The sequence below is a fragment of the Hetaerina americana genome, unplaced genomic scaffold (assembly GCF_022747635.1).
Source record: "Hetaerina americana unplaced genomic scaffold, ioHetAmer1.1.p SCAF_7, whole genome shotgun sequence".
NCBI lineage: Eukaryota > Metazoa > Arthropoda > Insecta > Odonata > Calopterygidae > Hetaerina > Hetaerina americana.
The window spans coordinates 52,967,667-52,990,883 of record NW_027287316.1 but is presented as its reverse complement, the minus strand read 5'-3'; the positions used below and the strand labels follow the sequence as shown (position 1 = coordinate 52,990,883).

Below are 23,217 nucleotides of genomic sequence, written 5' to 3'. Positions count from 1 at the left end.
ACACACGCATAAATACATAGACATAGCGAGAGAACATACGGAGAGGAAGATTACTTGGGTCCAAGCATAGAGAGAGAGAGAGAGAAGGCTGGGGTTCGATTCCCAGGGCTCCACTCGGGCACCCCCGGCTCCACCCGAGCTGTGTAATTTTTCGGGTGCCAGATCTTCCTGGAAAAGCCTGCACAGGGAAAGGATCTGGCTCTCCCTGCCCTGATGTGTGAATTTCACTCGCCGTTGTGCTTATTATTATGTCAAATGTACCAATACCAACCAAACCGACCTTTCGGGTTGATACTTCTTTTTATAGTTTTCTGTTTGGTATTCATGAATAGGATTCGTGAGATTGTATTTAGTTTTTTACACCATGCAATAGTCTTAATTCGACCTGTCGTTAATCCTTCAGTAAGCATATCTAAAAATTGATAGCTTTAAATTAGATATCTTTACTGTCATTTGGAGCTTGTTATATTTCATACATATTTTAAGAATATAATGCATATAACGAAAATAACGTTAAGTAATTATTAATCGACCCCTAGCGCTGCATCTCGAATAATGGGTTTTTAGAAAATTCCGCTTCAAATTTTATCAAAGGGATATTCAAGAGTTAGAAGGGAGGAATACACAATGAAAAATAATTTTATATTTTTCAGTTCCGATTTTTCACAATATGTGACGTATCTACTTATTTTCTCGTGCATTTTTTTTCAAGGAAACTACAATTCGAGCTTACCCGGAAAGGAAATGTTTGGAAGTGTTTGGATTTAGTAGGTGTCACAGGACCATTTCTCGTTCTCATGTTAATTACACCATTGTTACCTGAATGCTTGCTTCTCCGATGCTTGAAAGAAAATGAAATTTCACTCCTTATACCTTAGGCTCACGTAGCCATCCAGAGGCGAGTCGCGGGAAAGTTATGAAACATTCTTGAAAATATCTTTTTTTTAGATTTTCCTTATAATTGCATCAATTTTTCTTGGAGATAATTTGGCCCAGAATGCATTGATATCCATCATCACTAAGTTTCAGTTGTGATGGAATGAAATTCATTCAGGCAGATTGTCCTTGGATATTCCCGACTTGAAATATTGATTAGTTGATTTCTCTTTTGTTAGCTCAGTCGGAGGTTTTCGTGTCAGCTATCAAAAAATAGCTCGAGAGGTATGTAAGCAGATAACTTGGTTAAATTTTCGGCAGCTTTGATAACTCGCATACTCAATGAACGGGAATCCTGGTAAGAGCTATTTTACGAGCTAGGTGACTTTAGAGTTAAAATTATATTTCTTTCCCCTAGCAAGTTATTAGTCCTTAATATTCCCTCCCTTAGGCCTACTGACGATGTCTTAATTCAATCTCAGAATTCAGGAACTCGTAGACATGGTTAATATGTCAAGAAAAAGTTTGTTCCACGTCCCATGACGCCATTTCATCGGATCTATTCCATGCATTCTAACTTCACTTTGAGTTGTGCTAAGCTGGGGTACACAACGGTCAAAATCCAATGTGATGTTGCAGAACGGTGAAATATGTTATCTTAAATTGTTCACTTTTCCTTGCCCAGATGTGGGGAGTAGTGCCGTCCCCATCCCCGTGCGACAAGCGATGTTAGAATTTGTATTCGGTCTACTCTACGTATACCAGGCAACATAATCCGACCGTGCAGGCATTTGGTTGAGAATGGGTGCCATACGGCGCGTCATCCGCGTGCACGTTTTAGGTCCCTTGTTGGCATTCCTTCCGCTGGGGGGTCGGTCTTCCCTTCCTTGGCGCTGAGCAGTCTTCGTAGTAATGCTCTTCGGGCAAAAATCCATACGCCACACGCACACTCCTGCCGATTCCCCTTCCTCCCCGTTTTCACTCTTAGGCACACAACACCCGAGAACAGAGGGAGCGCAGTCTTCAATCCCCAACCCTCTTGATAAAAAGGAGGGAAAGGATCTCTCTCCGAGGGGCGGAGGGGTTGAGACGTGGGGGAGGGGCGAGCGAAGGTCGGTTAAGGGGTTGCAACCGATCCATAGATATTCAAATTCTTCAACGTGGCAGGGGTTCGATTTACACTGTGCTCATGTTTTGGGTCTGGAATGCATTCTGTTGCTGGGGGTTTGGGTGTAGAGCGTGTCATTATTAGGATGCGAAATTATTGTTACCTCGATATGATGTTGTTTTGACTCTTTGATCCGAAAAGTTAATATTTCATTTGCACAAGGTTTTGGTGCTTGCCAAACAGGATTGGCAATATCAACTGACTTGGCAGAATTATTTTTCTATGATATACGAGGGTGATCCGGAAAGTAGTACCCGTTCGTGCCGCATGAAGTGCTGACGACGCGAGTAGCCGCTGGACGAGGTCAGATAGCTTCAGTGGCTTGTCTGCCTTCTCTGAGCCAAGTTGCGTGACGCTAGCATTGCCTGTGTTGTTTCTGTGATTGTTTACAATGTTTAAAAAAATTGAGAACGCCGCCAGTTGTGAAGTGAGGGCAGTGATTAAATTCCTCAATGCAAGAAACGTTCGCCCATGTGATATTCATCGCCAATTAAAGGAGGTGTATGGAGACAATGTAATGGACGAGTCGTCTGTTCGGCGGTGGTGTCGCAACTTCAACATGGGGAGGGGGAACACACACGACGATGAGCGTTCGGGGAGACCGTCTGTCATTACAGACCAACTGGTGAGCTCAGTTGACGAATTCGTGAGGAACGATCGGCGCGTCACAATTGATGACATCTGTGAGCATTTTCCCAATGTTTCTCGAACAATTGTTCATGAAATTGTTAAACACCATCTGCATTATGCAAAAATTTGTGCAAGATGGGTCCCTCGCGTATCTCAATGAGCTGGCGGCGAAGGACTATGCAGCAGGAATACAGAAACTTGTCACACGTTATGACAAATGCCTTAATTTGCTTGGAGATTATGTTGAGAAGTAGTTTAAAGTATCCTCTTTCAAATAAAATTTTTTATGTTTGTTAATATTTACTTTTGTGTCTTTATTTCACGAACGGGTACTACTTTCCGGATGACCCTCGTATTAATTTTGCATTTTCGTCTACTGTTGTAGCTTTTGAATTGCGCTGACATCTTTGCAATGAGTACGAGGCAAGTGTACCTTGGAAGTGTCATAAATATACGAAGTAAGCTCTTTAGGTGCTCGCAAATCTTTAGAGTTTTTTTTAATTAGGCATGCAAGTAATGTAATTCAAGCAAAGTAATTTATATTGCCCTGCTAAGAGTGCAGTTGGATCGGAAAGCCATTATTTTAATTTATGCTTCCGTAGCCGCTACGCACTTAATTGTGAGTTTTGGTTTTTTTTTTAAATTTAAGCTCGTTAAGCGCTGCATACTTATTTGTAAGTTTTGGAATTTTTTAAAAATTTTAATTAAGCCTTTAAAAATTTTGTCTTTGCTGCCAAATAGATACGTCGTGGAATATGTTCTGAATGGATTCGTTTTATTTTTCCTTATAATGGGGAATTTGAAACCCATATTTGAAACTATAAGATATATATGTGAGGACGGAGACTCGATAAAATAAACGTCATCCATCATTTCGGCACCCGACTTTTCACAAATCGGTGAGAATCGATCTTCCTCTTGCCACGCAACGATGAGCCTAGGAGCATTTTTTTTCACTCCGCTGCGATCAAGGCTGTGCTAATGCACGTGTGTGTGTGTGTGCGCGCGCGCGAGTGGATACATTGCAAGTTTTTCTATTCTTTGCCGCCCAGGAGAGGGGCGGCAGAAGTGGGGGTAAAGACGGGGTAAGCCGTAGCTTCGCGGGTGCCTGGGGAGAAAGTGAGAGCGAGGAGCGGGGGTGGGGCGGGGGCAGGTTGCAGTGCTCGCGTCCTTGCGGGGCCGGGGGATGCGAGGACATTGACCCCGCTGGATCTGCTCCCTCCCCTCGCGTCCCCTTCCCCTTCCGGCTCTGTCCCCTCTCTCGCGCCCCTTCCCCAGTCCCCTCCCACCTCTCTTTGCCGCTCCCCTCCCCGCCGCCCATCTCACCCCGTCGAAATCCCTACGTGCCTTCTCCTCACCCTCCCCCCCTCTCGTCTGCTGCCCACAGAATCGAACTCGAGATCTCGTGACGTAGTGCCAGAAAAGTGTGTACTCCCTCATCCTCTTACGCTGTTTCACAGGGATGCATATGATTCCTTTGCCGCGGTCGATGCTCTCTTTCCGTTGGCGATCATTCTTTTATTATGCTCCCCTTTTACATATCCACCCTCGCGCACATTGATCCATGATTTTTAGTATTGTTTCAGTTCTCTGGCCTGTGAGAGTTTCAGGATTTTAGGACAAAAAATCCGAAATTAAACTACGTTTACTTGTTCAGGTCTTTTTAGCAATGCATTGTGAAAATCGAGAAAAATTGATGAAAAAAGTGTCATTTGTTTACACTTGTATAGTGTTGCGAGCGCAGTGCGAATTAACGAGCTGTCGGTTTATCGTGTATTTGTTTCATTAATCTAACACATTCAGCCACAACAGTTACTTTTTGCTCCTTACAATTCGTTCTTTCGTCTACTATTTACATGTATGGCAGTTTCCGTGTACAGTTTCCTGTGTTATTTCTATTTAATGTATTTTATCAAGTAGAATAGGTCAATCTTTCGAGTATTCTACCTAAGTTTTAATTTGATTAAGAAATTATCAGTATTTCTAGGTTTAGTTACGTTATATTCTATTCAAAGAACTGAAGTGATGCATGCAACTTTTACATCGTGTCCCCTATATTCTCGCGCCATTCATTTTTTAAATAGTGAATATCTCGAGGGAATGGGATTGCAATGTGACGGTAAATATACAAAAAGGAAAACTAACAGGGCAAGTACGTCGGATAAAGACGCGGAAAAGCAACAGAAATGCTGTCGAAGCTTGAGAGAGAACTATCCTTTGGTGTGGAAGAATGAATGGTTGCAGTCTGATCTTCGGATTGTAGGTGAATGAATAATTGTTTTGGAAGCCCTTTCCCAAAGCCGCAAATCGAGCTTCCAATTCTCTAAAGATAATATCAAGTGTCAAATCTCTCTAATCCGTGTTCTGTATAATGTTGACAAATAAAAGTTGTAACAATTGTTGCAATTAAAAGGCTCTACAATCCTTATTATATTTGTAAATTAAGTAAACAATTGTCTAGCGTACCAAATAGACACAAGGAGCAACGTAACTGTTCCTTCTGTTACAATGGATATATATGCAACTTTCACCAAGTGATTATTGAGTACGTAAAGTTTGTCTTACACCCAAGGACAGCATGATAATGGTAGTGGTATTTTTCTGTTGTATTAGTCTTAGGAGCCTCTTTTACGCCCATGGAAGGAAAAAAGTCATCGACCCAAGACCGTGGTTCGCCATAAATAAGTCCATGGATGATTCACGAACTTCATATTTCATTCCCGAAGTCCAAATCGAGATCAGTGGGAAGGGCAGAAGCAGAAAAGTACTTTTATATGATGACATAATTTTGCCAAAACCATGGAATTATTACACCATCCATCTAATGCTCATTGATAGATTTCTTCAACGCAGTGTGTAATGAACAGTAAAGGATATAAGGCACCAATATCGAAAGTTTCTCTTCTATCCTCTAGCTCTATTGTTGGATACATGTTGAAATTTAATGGATACGTCCATGACGAATTTTGATGGCATTGCAGTCTTGGTGCCTATGTGATTTATAAATGTATCTCTTTCAAGGAGGGTTGCAATGTGTATTCTTAATGGTGGTAGAGTGATCAATGCATGATATTACCGAGAAAGATAAGAGGGTAAACCGTTGGTTTTTCCCGTATCATCGATTCTCCTCGCTGGGCAAGAGAAATTTGTCATCATTCAGTCGAAGCTATTCCACTCCATAAAATTGCATTGCGGAATTCAGGCATTAAGGAGGATACTCTTTAAACACGAACCCAAACTGTATGGAATAAATCTAATGCTACTATGGTGAAGACCATCATATCAACTTTACCATTATCATGGCTGTGATATAATTATGGAGGTGAATGAGATTCATTATCAAGTCGGACGCAGTAGCTTCAAATGAGATGCGGGGAAGGACGCGAATGACAACATTTTAGAGTATTAATTCATGTTTTTTGTGTCGTGGGTGGAGTTACCGTCCGTTAGCCGGGCATGGAGTCAGCCATCGTGTCGAGGAAACCAAGAGATGTGCCCGTTGATAACCCCCTTCGCTTACACATCTTTCCGAAGGATTACCAGTGCGCATGTCTTCGAATGAATTCGTTTCGTCACCGACTGCGTAGTCTGCCCCTGGCCCTGGTTTCCTTGCCGATTGAACGTCAGATGCTGGGAGTGGTGCGCAAGCTCGCATGTGCTACTTTACGATCCCTGCTCCCCATTTTTCCCGGCATCTTTCCACCCTCCGCCATATCCTCTGGGGTTGATGTTCGTGGGTCATATTTTGCGTAAAGCTGTAACAATTAGGATAGTTTTATGACGGTCAATTATTCGTTGTTCAGCATATTAGTTAAAAACGTGATTCCGCATATAGTCACCTCGTTTATATCCATTCATGGTTAAACCAGTATTTTTTTTCGTAAAAATACCGACATCCCTCGATCTACTTGTGGCCAAGCCATCTCAACCTTTTAACGGTGTTCTATCGGTGCCGATTGAAGGATTATTTATGAATTTTTTAAAGAGTACCCTTCAAGTCACAGCTAGGGGTGATTACATAAGATAGCTTTTTTACCCACAATACTTTTCCTTCCTTGTGCAGTCGGACATTATGCATATATTACAAGGGATATTATGCTGAAGGTACGCAAATAAGACTTAATGGATGGAATACGCTGTTTGCAGCAACTTGAGTTCTTTCGTTTTTTTTCTCAGTACTAAGGTATCTACTTATTAAATGAAGAATACAATGTATCTTTCCACTCTCCTTTTGCGTGCCTCGCCGCTTAGGAATCGCTGTAGTTGTTCAATTTGAAGGTACATTGTGTTCTTCATTTAATAAACATTAATTTCCACAAAGTTGAGCCGGGAACAATTGAATAGGTATCTACTTATTTACAATAAAACTCAAATCCCTGAAAAATATAACTTCCTATTCTTGTAGTTTCTTAATTCCTTTTCTTTGTAGATCCTGAAATTTTATTCATTTGGATTTTTACTTGTTAATCCTAAGTTCCATCCCTGATATCTCCTTTTCCAGCTCCATGAAGGTTTCATCCAGTTTTCTGAATTTCCGGCTGTAACGAGAGTATCATCGACAGTAAATCTCTGGTTTTTCATTTTATACATTGCACCAGATAGCTGTCATTTTTTTAAACACATGCTGGTGAGCCTATTTAAACAGTCACAGATAATTTAAACGGAGTTATTTGCTTAATTTTTTCCAATTGCCTTTGCTTTAAAGTTTTTTTAAGTTAGCTCCTTAGTGTCTCGAGTATTCTCAGAATTTTGAAAGCCTTTAATATGTTAGTGCGTTCTATGCTATCAAGAGTCCGGCAAACAAACCCAGAATTACGTTGGTGTACATCAATTATTTGCTAGATTATTGAAGAAAATTGTCAATTGTGAATAACAAGATTACACCTATATAATTACAAGCCTTTTCATCCCCATTTTTTTGAATGGGGACTATCTTCCCCGTTTTCCGAGTCGCCTGGTATTTTTTTCTTTCAGCGTTTGCTGCTTGTTTAATTTTAGAATCGTTGTGTAGAACGCTTTAACAGCTTAATCAGGCTGTTAATGTCAAGGTAGTTTTTGGAGCGAGAAATACCTGTATCTATTTATTCTCTAAAACGGGAAATTTTTTGAAGTAAAATTTTGATGCCACAAGCAACTCGGTGTCAACTGATGAATATAAATGATTTTAATACCTCCCAAAATGTAGCTATGAAAGGCCCGGTGCACAGATAAAGAGGTACTCCCGCCGGTGATCCGAAAGGTTTCGGTTTCGATTCCCCTCTCCCTTTTGGCATGGATGTTTTTATGTGATAATTTAAATTGAATTCACGGTAGAGTGTAATAGTAGATAGGAGCTTACAAAGTCATGTAATAGCGTCACGTTGAATCATCTAGGTTTGACTGATTGGAAATGCCTGTGCATAGTAGGCTAATGAATGAATATACGCGCTTCGTCGTCGTTACTGGTCGACTTTGAAATGAAAGGTCGAAGACGGACTTGTTCGGTGAATAAAAGCAATTCTTGTAGCTAGTTTGTAATTGTAATAAAACAAGTAAGTTGTCTTGTTCATTTCCAAATTTAGTGTTTACTGGATCACTAAACTGTAAACGTGCGTAGGACTGTCATGAGATTTCCCTAACTTCATCGTTCCGTTGCAGCTGAATTACATTTCCGTGAGCATATTGCATAGTTTAAAGTTTGTTATCGATCTGGAATAATTGTAGAATAAACCATTTTTTGGAATGTTTCCTGCGCATGTTCTTACTAACGCCTCCAAATGATTTGAACAACCCATTGGAAAATTAAATTGTTCTTCGTGAATTCCTTTGATATTTACTGTCAGAATTGAATCGAGGAGAGTTGTAAATGGAAAAAAGTTTAAAAACGTTTATTTTTTAGATAAGAGCACAAATTCGTGAAGACGAGGACTAAATAATGCATCAAACCTTAATGCCTATCGTTTGTGTATTATTTATGCTATCCCAAAAGTATCGAAATAAAAATATTTTCTTTGAGGAGAAATTATGTTCTCCGTAAGACAAAGTTGGGCATGATTTGAGGCGCGGTTCGAATAGGGAAGTACCGTGAAACTGTATTACCGTAATTCGCCGTTACCTTAAAAAAATTGGAGGTCTAGCGGGATGTTAATACCCCATAATGTTTTAGAGAAAAGGAAAAACTATTTTCTGCTAAGAGGAGTGAATTCAACAAGTGCTTTAGTCTGCTATCGCTGCCAATTAAGTAGCACATGGCTCTGCGAATGTGCTCGAGTAGGAGGATGAGTGCTTTTTCCCCATTAAAACTTGAGTCGTCGCAGCTTCTTGAGAACGTACTTTTCATTTAAGGATTGAGGAATATTTTTGATAATTCTGGGCGTGAGATCTGATTTCATCGATGCTGTAAAAATTCGTTATGGTGATTAATTAATCGTTTAAGGCTCAGGCATTATATTTATACTGTGTTATGGAAGTGCATAATAATGGTCCCCTGTGGCCTGGTTGGGTGATTTGTAATGTTTATCAATTTTAATTACCAATGGTTGATTTTAATCTTTCTCAAGATGATGGTATGACTTAGTTCAGCAATTTTACTCAATTAATGCCCAGTTCGACCTATTTCGGATTTAAGGATCGAAGGAACGTACACGGATCATATCTGATAATTTGCATGAAGTGTTTCCGTCAAATTTTTTCGTGTACAAAATTTGAATGGAGGCGGACCTATTCGGATTTGTGGTGGAAATCGAAATCGTGGGAATATGTTATATCACTATTAGTAGTAATTTGTAGTGGGAGCAAACCGGTATATCGCCGAATGAACTTAAAAATTGTGAATGTTCATGATGAAGACAGTGTAATTAGCATTACAGTCCTGTAAAACTCACAAAATTAAATTATTTTATCTGTTGAAGCGGAGTATGTCTATCACTCGGACCTTGCAACGCCTGCTTCGATCATATGCCAGTGATCGTATGTTTTTACATAGTACCCTTGATCATATATTTTACATAGTAATACATGATACCCTGCAAGCCACCGCCAGGGTGTGTGGCAGCGGTGAATGAATAGTCTAATTTTGACCCGAATACTTCTCTCCCTAGTGCGGTCACACAGTCATTCTCATCCCTTATCGTTCGTGGGAAAAAGGGCGTCTTAAATATATTTCTTCTGCGCACAATCTCTCTATTTAGATGATCTCCCCTGCATCAGTACGATTTGGGGGGGGGATGATACATTTTCAGTATCATCGCTAAAGAGACATCTTAACTTATACAAGAGATTTAATCTGTAATTAAACCCTCGCCCCGTGAGTGATTCCCAGCCTAGCTCCTCGGAAGAATTCTGAAACGCTAAATATTTTATCATAAGAGCGTTTTACAAATCTAGCTCCTCTACGCTGCACGCGATCTAATTCGGCAATCAATCCAACTTCATGAGGATCCCATATAATAGCAGCATATATCATTTGAGGCCTAACTAGAGAAAGATATAATTGATATTGACCTTCCCGTAACATTTCCCCAATGATCCTTTGATGCAATGTCTCTCATTCGCAAGGAATCCTGCACGGAGACGATTTGGAATAGTCGGAGCACGGGGTCTCTCCTCGATCAAACGAACCACAATGCCTCCATAGGAAAGTGAGAGAGGCGTCAATTTCCGCAGTTCGATATCGTCTCACGCCATCCGGTGCACGTTTCTGCCTCCTCTAGACCGCGGTAGGAGATAATGCGGTGAGCCCGTGTTGCCTTAAAGGGGATGGGATTTTTCTTCAAGCGTTGGTTTGCTGGGGAAAGTTTTTTTTTTAACTCTTCCGTCATAGCTTTACTTTGAGGAAGCCTTTGGTGGAATGGTGCGTTGTCGCAGCGCTATTTGATTTACGGCCGATAAAACCGTGCGCCCGAGGGGCGAATGGGTTCGGGAAGGCCTGGGTGAGAGGCCTTCCTGTTCACAAGGGAAGTAGGGGGGAGGGGGTCAGGGAGTGCGGCAGCGAAGGTTTCTTTTAGGCGAGCGTTGTCCGGGTGCTTTCCCGGGGTTGGTCGGGAGTCACAAAACGGATGGCACGTGCGTGCAACGAGGGGTGGTGAGAGGGTGTGCATAGTGTCGGCTAATCTGATAACTGGTCTGTGCCGCTATCGATTTCATTGTGCGTTCGAAGTTTCGGCCAGTGCACACAAAACGGTGTGTGTAGGGGGCGGGGCTTTTGAGGGTGGGCTACCCGCCACAAAGCAGAAGCGCTCTTCTTCATGGCCGGACGACTCGCTGTTGCCGAGCAGGCCTGAGCTTGTGGTGTGCTCTGGTTCCCTGGGGTTATTTTCACGGGGTGCAGTCCCTGCTTTGTCAGAGGTAGCGCAATTAGGTTGGGACCACGGTGCGTTCGGCTGGTGTGCCGGATTAATCAGGGGACGATGTGCCATTTTTTTAAGCTCACGACGGCACATTTTTAAGTAGTATTTTTTCCCCTCACTTGTAGGTTATTCTATTACTTAAAGATAAATATGCTTGCGTGTAGAATTGTTTTAAGCGAACGTTGTTCAGTGCGCCGGCGTATTTTTTTCCTTGAAGCTGGTAACCGAATGTAGAGGTATTCGGACGTTTTATTTTGGGGATTAATACTTTTCAACTAAGGTTTAGGTCTGACCTGTACCTTGATGGAACTGCTTGATATACGAGTGATTGGTGATTTCAATGGAAAGTAATAACGTGATTTTTCTATTTCAAAAATACATTTAAATTCCGCATGTGTACTGCGACCATTCGCAGATATTGCTAATTCAAGAATTAGCCATAGAATGTTTTTAAATATTTATGAGGTGAAAGTGCTTCGTGGTTAATGGTGGGACTAGGGTGGGAACCCCTCCCTCTGCAAATACTAAAGGTGCAATGTGCGTGGTTAAGACCCCACCAAGAATCACTAGAATGAAATGAAGACTATGAAGTCCAAAACTAATAGAAATTAACAAAGGTGAATATTTATTTCTCCCTCGTAACTCGCGAGCACCGTAAAACGTAAGTGCCTTGGGATTTGTAATCTTCCTTTGTGATATTATCACCAACGTATAATTCCAAACGTGGGGATGTGGTAGTCTTGGGGTAGAGCGTTGAACTATAGTACCGGCACTTACCAAATCAACCTTCGGGTTAATTACTGTGTTCATGGTTTATAAGTCCCCACTGTTACTTGACTATCGACCTTTACCATAATAATGCCTACTTATCGTCAGCGTAGCAACAATTAGAATATGCCATAGCTGTAATTAGCAATGCAGTATCGATCATCTAGTTCGAAATTGTATTCAGAATATCATTTTTTGTGCTTTGTGATGTTTAAATTTGACAGATGAAAATGAGAGATGACGCGAGTTTGGGTTAAGGATGTGTGGGTGATGGCCAACCCAGCTGTCAAGGCGCCTTCTTTTAAAAATCACAGCAAACTGTAGCTTGATACCAGTAGTCTTTTACTTCTTATCCCTGCCCGTTTTCCACCGTCCTTATCCTGATATAGCTATGAACATTTATTGTATTCAGTAAAAAGTCGTGAAAGTTTTGTTTGTGCAAATTCTTACGGATGGTTATTGCTTTCTCGCTAAAACCTTGCGGAATGCTTAATGAATACTTACTGAAGGACAAAAATTCACAATTTGAATTGTGCCGGGAATGTTAGCTGTAGAAAAGTAGCATTGGATATATGACCAATGCCAAAATTAAAATTTGGACTTTTTAAATGTACGTAAACACTTCCGGTAAAGTGTTTTAGCATTGTGGGTGGGGTATTTCGGCCTCTGGACATTGATTGCCAAACTCAAAGCGGTGCGATTTTCTGCCGACTAGGATAGTACTAGGTAACTGCGGGGGGAAGATCGTGGCCCTTCACGCCATTACTACGCTCATTACTGGGGAAGGCCTTCCTTCAACAATCACAGCGATCACTCTGGTTGATTACTATGTCGGAAAATAACCCCGGAGTGGGTTGTCATAAGCGAGCGTTCGCACATCAAAGGAAACGCTCTTCACAAAACGGAGGTCATGGGGCAGTTCTCTGCATGAATTTCGTGTGGGTCTTCGGGAGGTAGACGGCTTTATCACGGGAATAGCAGAGACAACGTTTTTCTTTCACTGACACTCAGTAGTATTTTCGTTATCCGTGGCCCTATGTAATGCTCCTTGAGGTTCCAAGCGAATCTACTCTACCCTATTGCACTAATACGAGAAGATTGTTGAAAACTCGTGGAACATTGTTGAAAACTTTTAACTAGGGGAGAGAGAACCAGTTTATTGAGGAACTTGGGTTCGGAGCTCCAGTCTTCTCCTCAGAATCGCTGCTGCCATTGAAAGAGAATATAATCGGATAACTCTCTATAACTCAAATCGGAAAATATTAAATTAATTAAAATTAAAAATTTTATTGGGTGCCACCGAAACGTTGGTAACTATAAAATTGCTCAGGCGCTGCCTGTGCACCGTGGGATCCCCGACACCCTCCTCTAAATCTTGATTATTTCGCGGAAATCAATGTGAAATTGTTCGTCGTCCTCCCTGTAGCTCAGACCCTGTGTGGCTTTTTTCCTGTTCCCCAGTGAATGACTTCGTGGCGTTTTTCATAATCAGAATCAGGCGTAGGTGAACTGAACATGTTTCAACTGGAAATGGGTGTCTCTGTTGCAATATAGGAATTAAATCAGCTAAACTTGAGCCACGTGTATCAACTCGGGCATTGCACAATAGGTTAAAAACGTAACATAGAATTAAATTTTGCTTAACAAATTATGCGGATAAAAGTTTGATCACGCTTGATAAACTCTCTTAAAATGAAATCGCAATGGTATTTAATTGCATCATTGGATTGCAAACGCTTCAAGAAATCCGGTATTCATGAATAATTTGATTAATTAATTACGGCGAAGAAAATGATAGTTCTACGGAGGAAGTACAACGGCGAGCCCCCTCCATCGATATCGATCCGTGAGCCGAAGAAACGTTCCCTTTGAAGAATCGCTCTGAATGTTATTTTACGTTTATGTCAGCACCACGCACGTGCTTTTAATTGCTATTTAATGATAAAGCAATGTTCTTCCTTGGGAGGTTTTCTAAGTGGGTGGGATTTGATGTCACGCAACGCAATGAAGGTATTACAGTCTCCTCAATCCCTTCTCCTCGACAGTCGTGGGAGCGGTTCACGGTGGGGTGGGAGCTAGGTTTTTTTGCTGGGGAGTTAACGTCCTAGATGTGAGTGGCCGGAGATAGCATGGGAAAAATGATTCCGATTCGATTTCACCATTGCTTCCGTGTCACTTCCGTGAAGCGTGTGCGTGCCAGTTTCCGTGCGTGCGTATCGAAACGGACCCGATGAGGAGGAGTAAATCGAAGTTAAGTAATAACCTGGGAAGAGGTCGTACCTCGATCGGTTTATCTCGTCGGCCCTCTCTGAGGGTTCGCCTAGAGCAGCCAATAGTCAACGGTGGTGGTCAACGGAGAGTCAATAGAAACATAATCGGATTATGTACTGGTCTACGGGACTTCCAAATTGGGTCCATTTGAAAATTTTTTTGGCGCAAGGTTAACTACAGGTCCCACTCCCCTGCGCGCATTTCTTTATAAATCCAATTCTTTCGTGCGGTTTACAATTGGTTCAAATGTTCTGACTCGTGAAAAATTATTTACCTGTGATACATACGTTTCTGCTTGAATGTTGGCTTTCAATCTTATTATTTTACTTCGTGTGATTACTAACACATTTTATTGAAAATTCTCGAAATCGATTCAAGATTTCAGAGTTCAACTTTTCCACGTAATCATATCTTATTCGTATGCATTAAGACCGATGATCGTCGAAGAAGTTTGTTGTGGAATGTTTTGAATAACTGTATCATATCCAATGACCAAGGTAATGTTATGAATAGATGTACCATTTTTAATGCCTAAATTAACTTGATTAAACTTCTTAATTACATCAAATTTATTAGCAATAGCCTCAATGATTAAAATTAATTTTTGTTTTCGTTGTTATGATTTTGAATTTTGTTAAATTGGAGGCCACATTCCACATGAGTCGTTTGTACTGCTATCAGAAACCGTATTATTATTTTTACGTCCTCAACAGCAAAATAAACGCTATTCTTTGCCGGAAGTATAGATAATATTTACCGCCGTGTAATTAGTTACGAAACCACTCAAGAAAACAAGAAAGGGAAAAGATACAGAGAAACTTCCGGTATCATAATTCAGCTAGTGCTGAAGATCTACCGTTATCACGTTTCAGAGAGAACTGATACAATTACAGCGCCTTTCGTTGATTTTGTTCGGAGAACCCAAGTGATATGTGATATGAAGTGAGAATCGAAGGCTTCTACGTAAAAGGTTTTTATTACGAATGCAGGATTCCATGGAACATAGTTATTTATACTACGTAAATACCATGTGATATAAGGCATCTTTCAGTATTACATTCAGAGGGAATATATTTTGATTTCTTTGCTCATGAGTTAAATGTTTATGTGCCTTGCTTAAGTCTTATGCGAAGAATTCGCCTAGAAACTTGTGCTAATTATGCGTAAGTTTGCATTCTCATAAATGGTCTGTGGAGTTCGATAATGCTAAACAGACGGTAATTTTAAAGATCGCTAAGTTCAAGATATTTTTCCTCTGAGATGAGATGCCCCGTATGAATTCATAGCTCAAACTTTAAAGACTAACCCTTTAAGTTGACATGGTTACTTTTAGAGCCCAAGGTTACGTGTCTTAAAACAAGTAGCTCGGCGTGCTTCCCTTTATACTCCAAAAAGGTTAACCTTCGACGCTATTTCGGGTGGTTGGTATGTTGTACGGCCAAGGTTTTCTTTTTTGGTTATTTTTCCGTAGCAATCAAAGGCTTAGTGTTTCCTACGAATTTGGATGTGAAGTTTGGATTCCCCAGTGCTGATAAATATGAATTGTAAGTCAGGACGAAATGAAAAATAACTGCGGAAGGACCTGCCTTGTGATGTTCGTTTAGAATATTTTTATAGCTAATCATTTTGAATTTTGGCATACTTGTGTGATGCTCATGGTATTTTGTGCTTAGTTGTTGACTCTGTAGTGACAGTATTATAATTGTTCCTACAGATTGTCTACTGGCTGATTCAGGTTTTAGATAGACGCGCGAGACAAACCACCGCTCTACTCATAAGCTCCACGAATCAAGACACAAGATAATACCTTACATTACAGTAAATCCTTTAATTCCGAATGCTTTTTAACTCCTTTCCGTATAAATTACTTAGTTTTTCTTTCAGGCCCTCCCTACCCCCCTGCGGCACACCCTAGCAGTGGCTTGCAGGGTATATAAATAACTAAATAAGCTTACCTTGCTTGAAAACCATTCCTCCTACCATCGCAACATTCCAAATTCTATCGCCAAGCAAAACGCCCTGCATCCACGTCTCCGTACTTGGAATTTCTCCCAACTAACCTCTCCACCATTCTACCATGTTTGGTGCTACCTTAGTTTTCCTTTCCGCCCGTCGATTTCATATTTTTTATTCTACTGTATACCCATATCTTTTAAGTCCTCAAAGAACTCTTTTCATTTTGTCTCAACAAACAAGATTCCGAGCCGTTAAAATTTACTTAGCTCTGAACTTTCGAAATACACAAAGCAAACCAGTACATTCTGGTTGTGCTCGAAATGTCTTTCGATCAGTGATCTTATTGCTGCTATGGCATCACTTGTGACTCTCATTCGCCTTTTTGAACCCAAACTGACCATCCACTTAGTAATCATTTGACACCTCCATCAGTGCATTTATGATCTTAATTGTTAGTTGGATTGCTACGAATCTGGCTGCGTCCTAAATCAAATTCTATTACCCTTAAGACATTCAAGATCGACACTAATTTCCATTGTCAAGCAAATATCGAAGAACCCGTTTCTGATATATTAGGCGAAAATAAAGGTAACATGAGCAGAAGGTTATACCTGGCAATACATTTTAAGAAAGGAAGTAATCCTACCTACCGAACTAAGTCATCCATCCAACCAAACACTTCGTCCTTGTGGATCGAAATGGCATTATTTTCTCCCTACTCACTTATCCCTGTATTTATAAATTATCTATTTTCATGTTGATACCTGGTAATCGAAGTAAAAATAAGGTATTATAGTTTAGATTGCACTGAAAATGATATTATTGAGTGCTTAATATCGAATGTGTCTAAGTAACGCGGTTTTTCACACTATGAACAGCGTAATGGAAACTTATCAGAATAGGCGTGCGGCAACACGTTGTGTCACGTAATAGTGGCGAAATGGGCTCGCTCCCGCCGCCTGCATGAGGTGCCATTGTCTGTCGACCCGATTCTGCTGAAAGAAAGATCCCGCGACCGGAAGAGACCCATGGCTCGGGGCGGCGGTATTGGTGAGAGGAGAGGGAGGATGGCGGTGGTTTTGTCGGCGGGGGCTCCATAGGGATTTGGCCTTCAACCAGCGCCCGAGGTCAAGAGCGTAGTCTTGGGATCGAATGGTGAATGGATGTAGGGGAAGCGAGCGGGAGGGGGTTGTTGGGCGTGCGTGAGAGTGTGGGAGGCGTGTCTAAGGGAGAAGAGGGAGGCAAAGCGTAGGGGAGGAAGAAGCGAGGGGAAAAGGAGGGTGAAGAACTGGGAGGTGTACAGTGTCTCATGGCGTGCGGTTTTGTGCAAAATGAAGTTCGCTATATTTCTGCGAAAGTGGGTAATTTGTTAAAAGTTCTGTGTAAATGCTGGCATTTTTCGCAGTGGTGAAGTTAGCGGTGTGCCGTGTTCAATTTTTCTTGGGGTTCGTTCTGATTGAATTAAACTTTCAGCAAGTGCCTTATTTTACTACTGTGCACCTTGGAATCCTCAGAGCGTGTGCCTATTGGGAGATCGTTCGGCTGCTAACCAGAAAGTAGCTGTCTAAATTGAATCCGTCGGAAAGAAGTGATTATAGAGTTGTTTACACACGCCAAGGTAAAATATCAACGATGTAAATTCCAGATCATCAAAAACCAGGAAACAAGACTAGCTTAAATGGCGTATCTACACCAACCGCGTATGTACAGATACAGGTATGTAGGTGTTTTGCTTCCATGCCGGCAGTATTCTTTTTTACTTTGATTTGAAGAGAACTTCCAGAAGTAATTTCTTCTTCAGTAAATGTTCGCTTCACACATTACTAACAAACTTTTCGGAAACAATTATTGTCGTGTGATATTGTCATTTAATTACTTGAAAGGAAATACTGTTATTCACGTGGTCCGCGAGTTATGGATGGATTCTTGGCGTTAAGCATGCAGCATTTCTGACAGCAGCATTGCTAAGCCAGAGAAATTGTTGTGGCTGGATGAGTCGGGCTCGTTGCATTCCTTCGATTCTCGGAAGTCAGCTACATTGTAACGATCGGGCACGGGTAATCGTTTCGTGGAATCATTACATTTTCATTTCCGTGGGGGATAATTTTCATCGTGGGCGAAGTGCCTGGTCAAGCAAGCTTGTGGACGGAGGGGGGGGGTGCCCAATCGATTGTCGAACTGGTGCGTTCATGTCGATGCCGTATCGATAAGACCACTTGAGAACAACCACCTCTGAGTGGGAGTCACGCGTAGTGTGTAGTAGTGCTTTTGCATACGACATCCTCGGGGAAAGAGACTTTGGCTCGTCTACGCGTGCGCTTGAAATCCTTGCCATGTGGTGCTTTTGTCGCATGGGTTGGCAATGTTATATCGGGCCCCAGACTGGCCGTGGAATCTTCGTTAGAGGAACCAAAAGGAGGTAAAATAGCGTGATATTGTTTACTTGTTGACGGTCTTCATTTCTCTGGGTCTCTCACAAGAAGAGCGAGTGAAGATAAATTGGTGTCATTCGTTTCCACCTTGATTCCATTCGAAGCTTGCGAAAAGGAGGTTGATGTTTACCAAGTTTTAATAACATTGTCAGTGAGCTAATATGAGTAGTTATAAAATATATTCATGATTAATTTGAGTATTGCTCTCCGATGAATGCGTGTCCATCTTTGCCGCGCGAAGTTCCATTAGATCTGCTGGTATCGGAACAGTGTGATTCATTGATTCTTTCGGGCTCGTGGAAGCAAAATCAACACGGTCTATATATGCAATGTTGACCAACAAATTATTATTATTTTATTACTTATTAGCGCCCTCCAAGTCACTGCTATGGTGTGTGGCAGGGGGTGATTACACCAAATACTACCCTTGACCCGAAACACCTTCCCTCCCTGCGTGTTCGGACGACATTCCTCTGATCCCCTGTCTGAAAAATGACATCTTAAATCTATATTTTCTACACTTAATATCTCGGAATTCGATCTGTAATATAATCTTCGCTCCGCGAATGATCCCAAACCCAGATCCTCCATAATTTTGACATACTACTCAGTTCATTATGTCTTGCTAATCCAGCTCCTCTACGCTGCACTCGATCCAATTCGGCAATCAATCCAACTTCATTAGGATCCCTTTTACGTATTAGCAGAATATTCTTAATGAGACCTAACGAGCGAGAGATAACATTTATCTTCAACCTTTCCGTCATATTTCACCATTACTCTTCTGATAAAGTAGTAATAATTATACTCTTCAAATGACGCCGTAGTAATGCATTTCGTAAGTAGTTCCATGAAATTACGAAGAACATGACTTCAAAGTGTACCAGTAATAGCTAGTAACTTTCCATTTATTTTATGGGTATTTGATGTATTAAATGATATTTGAATGAGGAACACAAGTGACAACAACTTGGAAGTGATCGTGGTGGCGAAAGCGCAATATCTGCGGTGCAATTAATCGTGTCATATAATCATAGGGCACTGACGAAACTGGTCGTGACCGTTGTAATTTTCCAGTATCTCTCTCGCCCACAAATATTTCCTTGATGAGCAACGTTTTTCGCTCCGAAAGGTCGGGTTCAAAGTCTGGCCCTAGCTCGCAACCGAGGAGAGTGTGGTCAATGAACGATAGTGGCGGAGTTGGCAATAAAGCCTCCTTTGTTTTCCCATAACTGCCAAACCCAGGAGCGCCCGCGTCCAATTCACCCTCTTCATTCGTAGCATACAGTAAAAATATTGTTTTTATTATGGTTCATTTGAGAATTGAAGCCGTAAGGAGTTTTGTTTTCCAGTGCAACCATTACGTCAGCCTATGACGAGTTTCATTAAATGAACATACAAAAAAACTGATTGCGTAGTTAGCGGCTTTTTCACTATTAGTGAACGAATATTTACTCATGGGTCTGGTCCCGGATCGTATGCAGCAGCCTGATTCCTCACTGCATTGAAACGCGGACTCGGTGTGACTTTCCGGAAGTTATTTCCTCCGCTGTCGAATTTCATTTAATTCTCTGGCACCCTCGGAGATGCTGGTCTGTACCGCGAAGGAATATCGTCTACCAGGTTCTCTCGAGTGCCCTCGCTCTGGAAGGAAATTCTGCCATAGAAATCTGGGGCATCATACGAAACGAGTATAATTTGATCCCTTTCCGAAGAACGTAAGCAGTGACTGCCTCGCAATCTTTTAGGGCCCAGCTTTTGTCGTTTATAAGGGTTCTTATTCACGAGGGGTGATGGCATTTTTTTTAAAGCTCACCCGGGGAAATGTTAGAATTCGGGTGACATCGGTAGTGGAAAGTTAACTAATTTATCGTGGTGCTTAGCGGTCTTAGGTCTTCGTTCTTAAAATCCTACGCGAAGATGTACTGAAAGCTTTCGGCATATACTTTTGCAAATGCTAACCTTATGTCAGGGGTAACGGAAGTCAGCAGTAGGGAGGTAAAAATTGATGGAATGATCTTCACTGTTTTTCTGGAGTTTTTCACTTGTGTGTCATAAATGTAAAATAGATGATAATAGCAATTCAAAGCCTTGCATTGTAAGTATGCTATGATCAAAATTATTCATTTTGTGTCATACTGTCAACACAAGCCAGCAAACGAATATATTACCATTTGCATGGAGCATGTTTTTCAGCAAACTAGTGGCAATCATTGCATTTTTAATTTCAGTTGAATGCACTAATGGTTGTTTGCTAATTGTTGACCAATCAACACCTACACATGATTTCAATTTAAGTGTGATGTGATAAAATATAGCACATTAGTTAAACAAAACACTTGACATGTTCAGCCATCTATTTTATCTTGTCAAATCTAACCCGCTAAAAGAAATTATTTGAGGAAAATTAATTCAAGTAGTGATCAAATGCCTGGTTATATTAGGCATTGAGGCAGAATTTATTTATAGTATCCTGAAACCAAATCATTATAAAAGTGTTCTTTAAACCAAGAGATCACATTACTGTACTGTCTTTAGATGTGGGTCTGTTTTTTCATGTAAAATTCATTTGGCCCTGACTGAATACAACATGGAATGAGTATGTTGTTAATAATTTAAAAGATAAATACTGGTATGCAATTTGAGTACTTACTCAAGATTTAGAACTCTTTCAGGAAGCTGAAGTTACTAAAAATGCAAGAAAGTTAATTGAGGCTCTAATAATGCCTCATACTTTGACTAGATTGCCATTAGCTCACAGGTTAGCCAATTTAAACATATTAAAGCATTCAGCAGTCCCTCAATTTGACATTATTCCCCTGTATTCCTATGATGTCATTCAATAAAATTGATCATATTTGATGAGTCATATGCGTGTCGTGTGTTTATTCATCCGTAATTGATCTCAGTATTTTTCTAATCTTAGTTTACTTCATTTTCCATGTGCAGTGGTTCGAACACGAGGATTGTGGTTAGCAATATTCCTCCACACGCACGATTCGAGGACCTAGAGCCCCTCCTCACTCCCTTTGGACCGGTGCAAAACTGCGAGAAAATTAGTGGGGGACGTGGAGGGGATGGCGCAACACAAGCTGTCCAAATTGGATACGAGAGCCTGGAGCAGGCACAGCAGTAAGTGAGATGTGAATTTCCTTTGCTGCCCGTTCAACAAGTAACAGCAGTCTCTTACTATATCTCTTGAATTGGATAACATGGTATTATAGGAGTTTGGTTTGCCCATTTTAGGTCTCTGAAAAGAGTTAATTCTCTTTTAAAACTCTTGCTGTGTAATTGTGATTTTTCTTTTTCGCATCAACTTTTATGGAATCATCATCTTTAAATGAAACCCTTAAACTCACTATGGAGTTGATAGTTATTTATTTCATGTTAAATATTATTTATTAATTCCCATGACAAAGAAGTCAGGGGAAGTATTATATAACTTACTCCAGCAGCTTTCAGTTAGTTACTCCTCTCCTAATTTTTGGTCGGCCATCTGTTTGATGGCATTTTTGTGTTTTCTCTCCTATAAAAAAGTATGCTCCTTCATTTGATTGTGCTACAAAATAAAAGCGCTTCCCCTGCCGCTATCATTATGATAATTCTTCTGAGTTGTTATCCATTATTTAATGAATACTTGATTTGTTACAGATCTTTCTTGCTTTAAAGGAATCATTCATCATTTAAAATGTTAGTGGGCATTTTTTAGGGGTGTATTTCAATCATGAATGCCTGTATGAATTGATGGGTTTTAACCAAATCTGGTTTGATTAAAATTCATAAATTAAGGCATACAATTTAAATTAAATTTTGCACCCGGTGGCTCCAAATTTAGTGTAATCACATGTTAATTTGGCTAAAAATGTCTGGAAGTTGTGTCATTAACTTGAAGTCATTCTAGAACACTGAGATTTTACATTATTTTGGATAATGAATAATCCACTCATGATTTGAATTTCTTTCAGTGAAAAAGAACTTTTCAGAATTTTAGTATTTTTTACCTTTATTTCGAGTGCAGCTATTGTTGCTAATGATGCCATTTCTTGTGTTTTAATGGCTTGGCATCTCAACTGTAACATTTGTTTATCCTGATGTATTTTACTAATTAACTGTACTTATAAGCTAGAAGTAATCAGTATTTCACTAGTGAGAGAGCATTTGTAATGAGAGTACCTGAAGGTTGATGCCAATTTCGATAGCCTGAAAAAGCCAAAAGGAATCGTACATGGATATGGAATATATATCAGAAAAGGTCCGGTAATTTATAAATCGTTTTTGGAAAATGCTCTTAATAGTATAATAAGGGAGGGTGTAGGAAAGGGGTGGGTAGTAATATAAGGGAGGGTGTAGGAAAATAGAATTCTGCTCTGGAAGGCTTGCCAAAGTGGCTATGGAAATAGCAGGTACCCTGGTTCTTGTTTGCTTTTGGGAATGAAAGTAAAACTTAGTGGAATAACTTGGTGGAATATTACCTTCCCAAATCTTGCCAAAAGTTTACTGCATAGCTATTTAAGTTACTGACAACAGCAAAGGCTTTTGTTTTTTTCTCAAGTTTGGGTCATATTTGATCAATCATTTGACTGCGTTTTTTTCTTTCATGGTGTAAGTATTACATTGTATGTGGAAATTGGGAAATTACAGTATAACAACATTTTCTGGTTTTTATAGAAGGTCCAAACCCGATCATAAATTATGGGTCCTAGTTGCCTGAGCAAAAACATTGCTTGAGGAGATATGCCCTTAGTTAAATCTGAGAATAATGGGCAGCAATGGAATTTTAAGAACTATA

At 40.5% G+C, this 23,217-nt stretch overlaps 1 protein-coding gene across 1 annotated transcript in view; it reads left to right on the top strand.

Moving 5' to 3' along the window:
- Imp (IGF-II mRNA-binding protein) overlaps positions 1–23,217 on the top strand; it is a 176,871-nt gene that overhangs the window by 131,704 nt on the left and 21,950 nt on the right. The window contains exon 4 of the mRNA XM_071595722.1: positions 21,378–21,560. Within this exon, the coding sequence (XP_071451823.1) occupies positions 21,378–21,560 (183 nt within the window). The remainder of the gene's footprint in view (positions 1–21,377; positions 21,561–23,217) is intronic.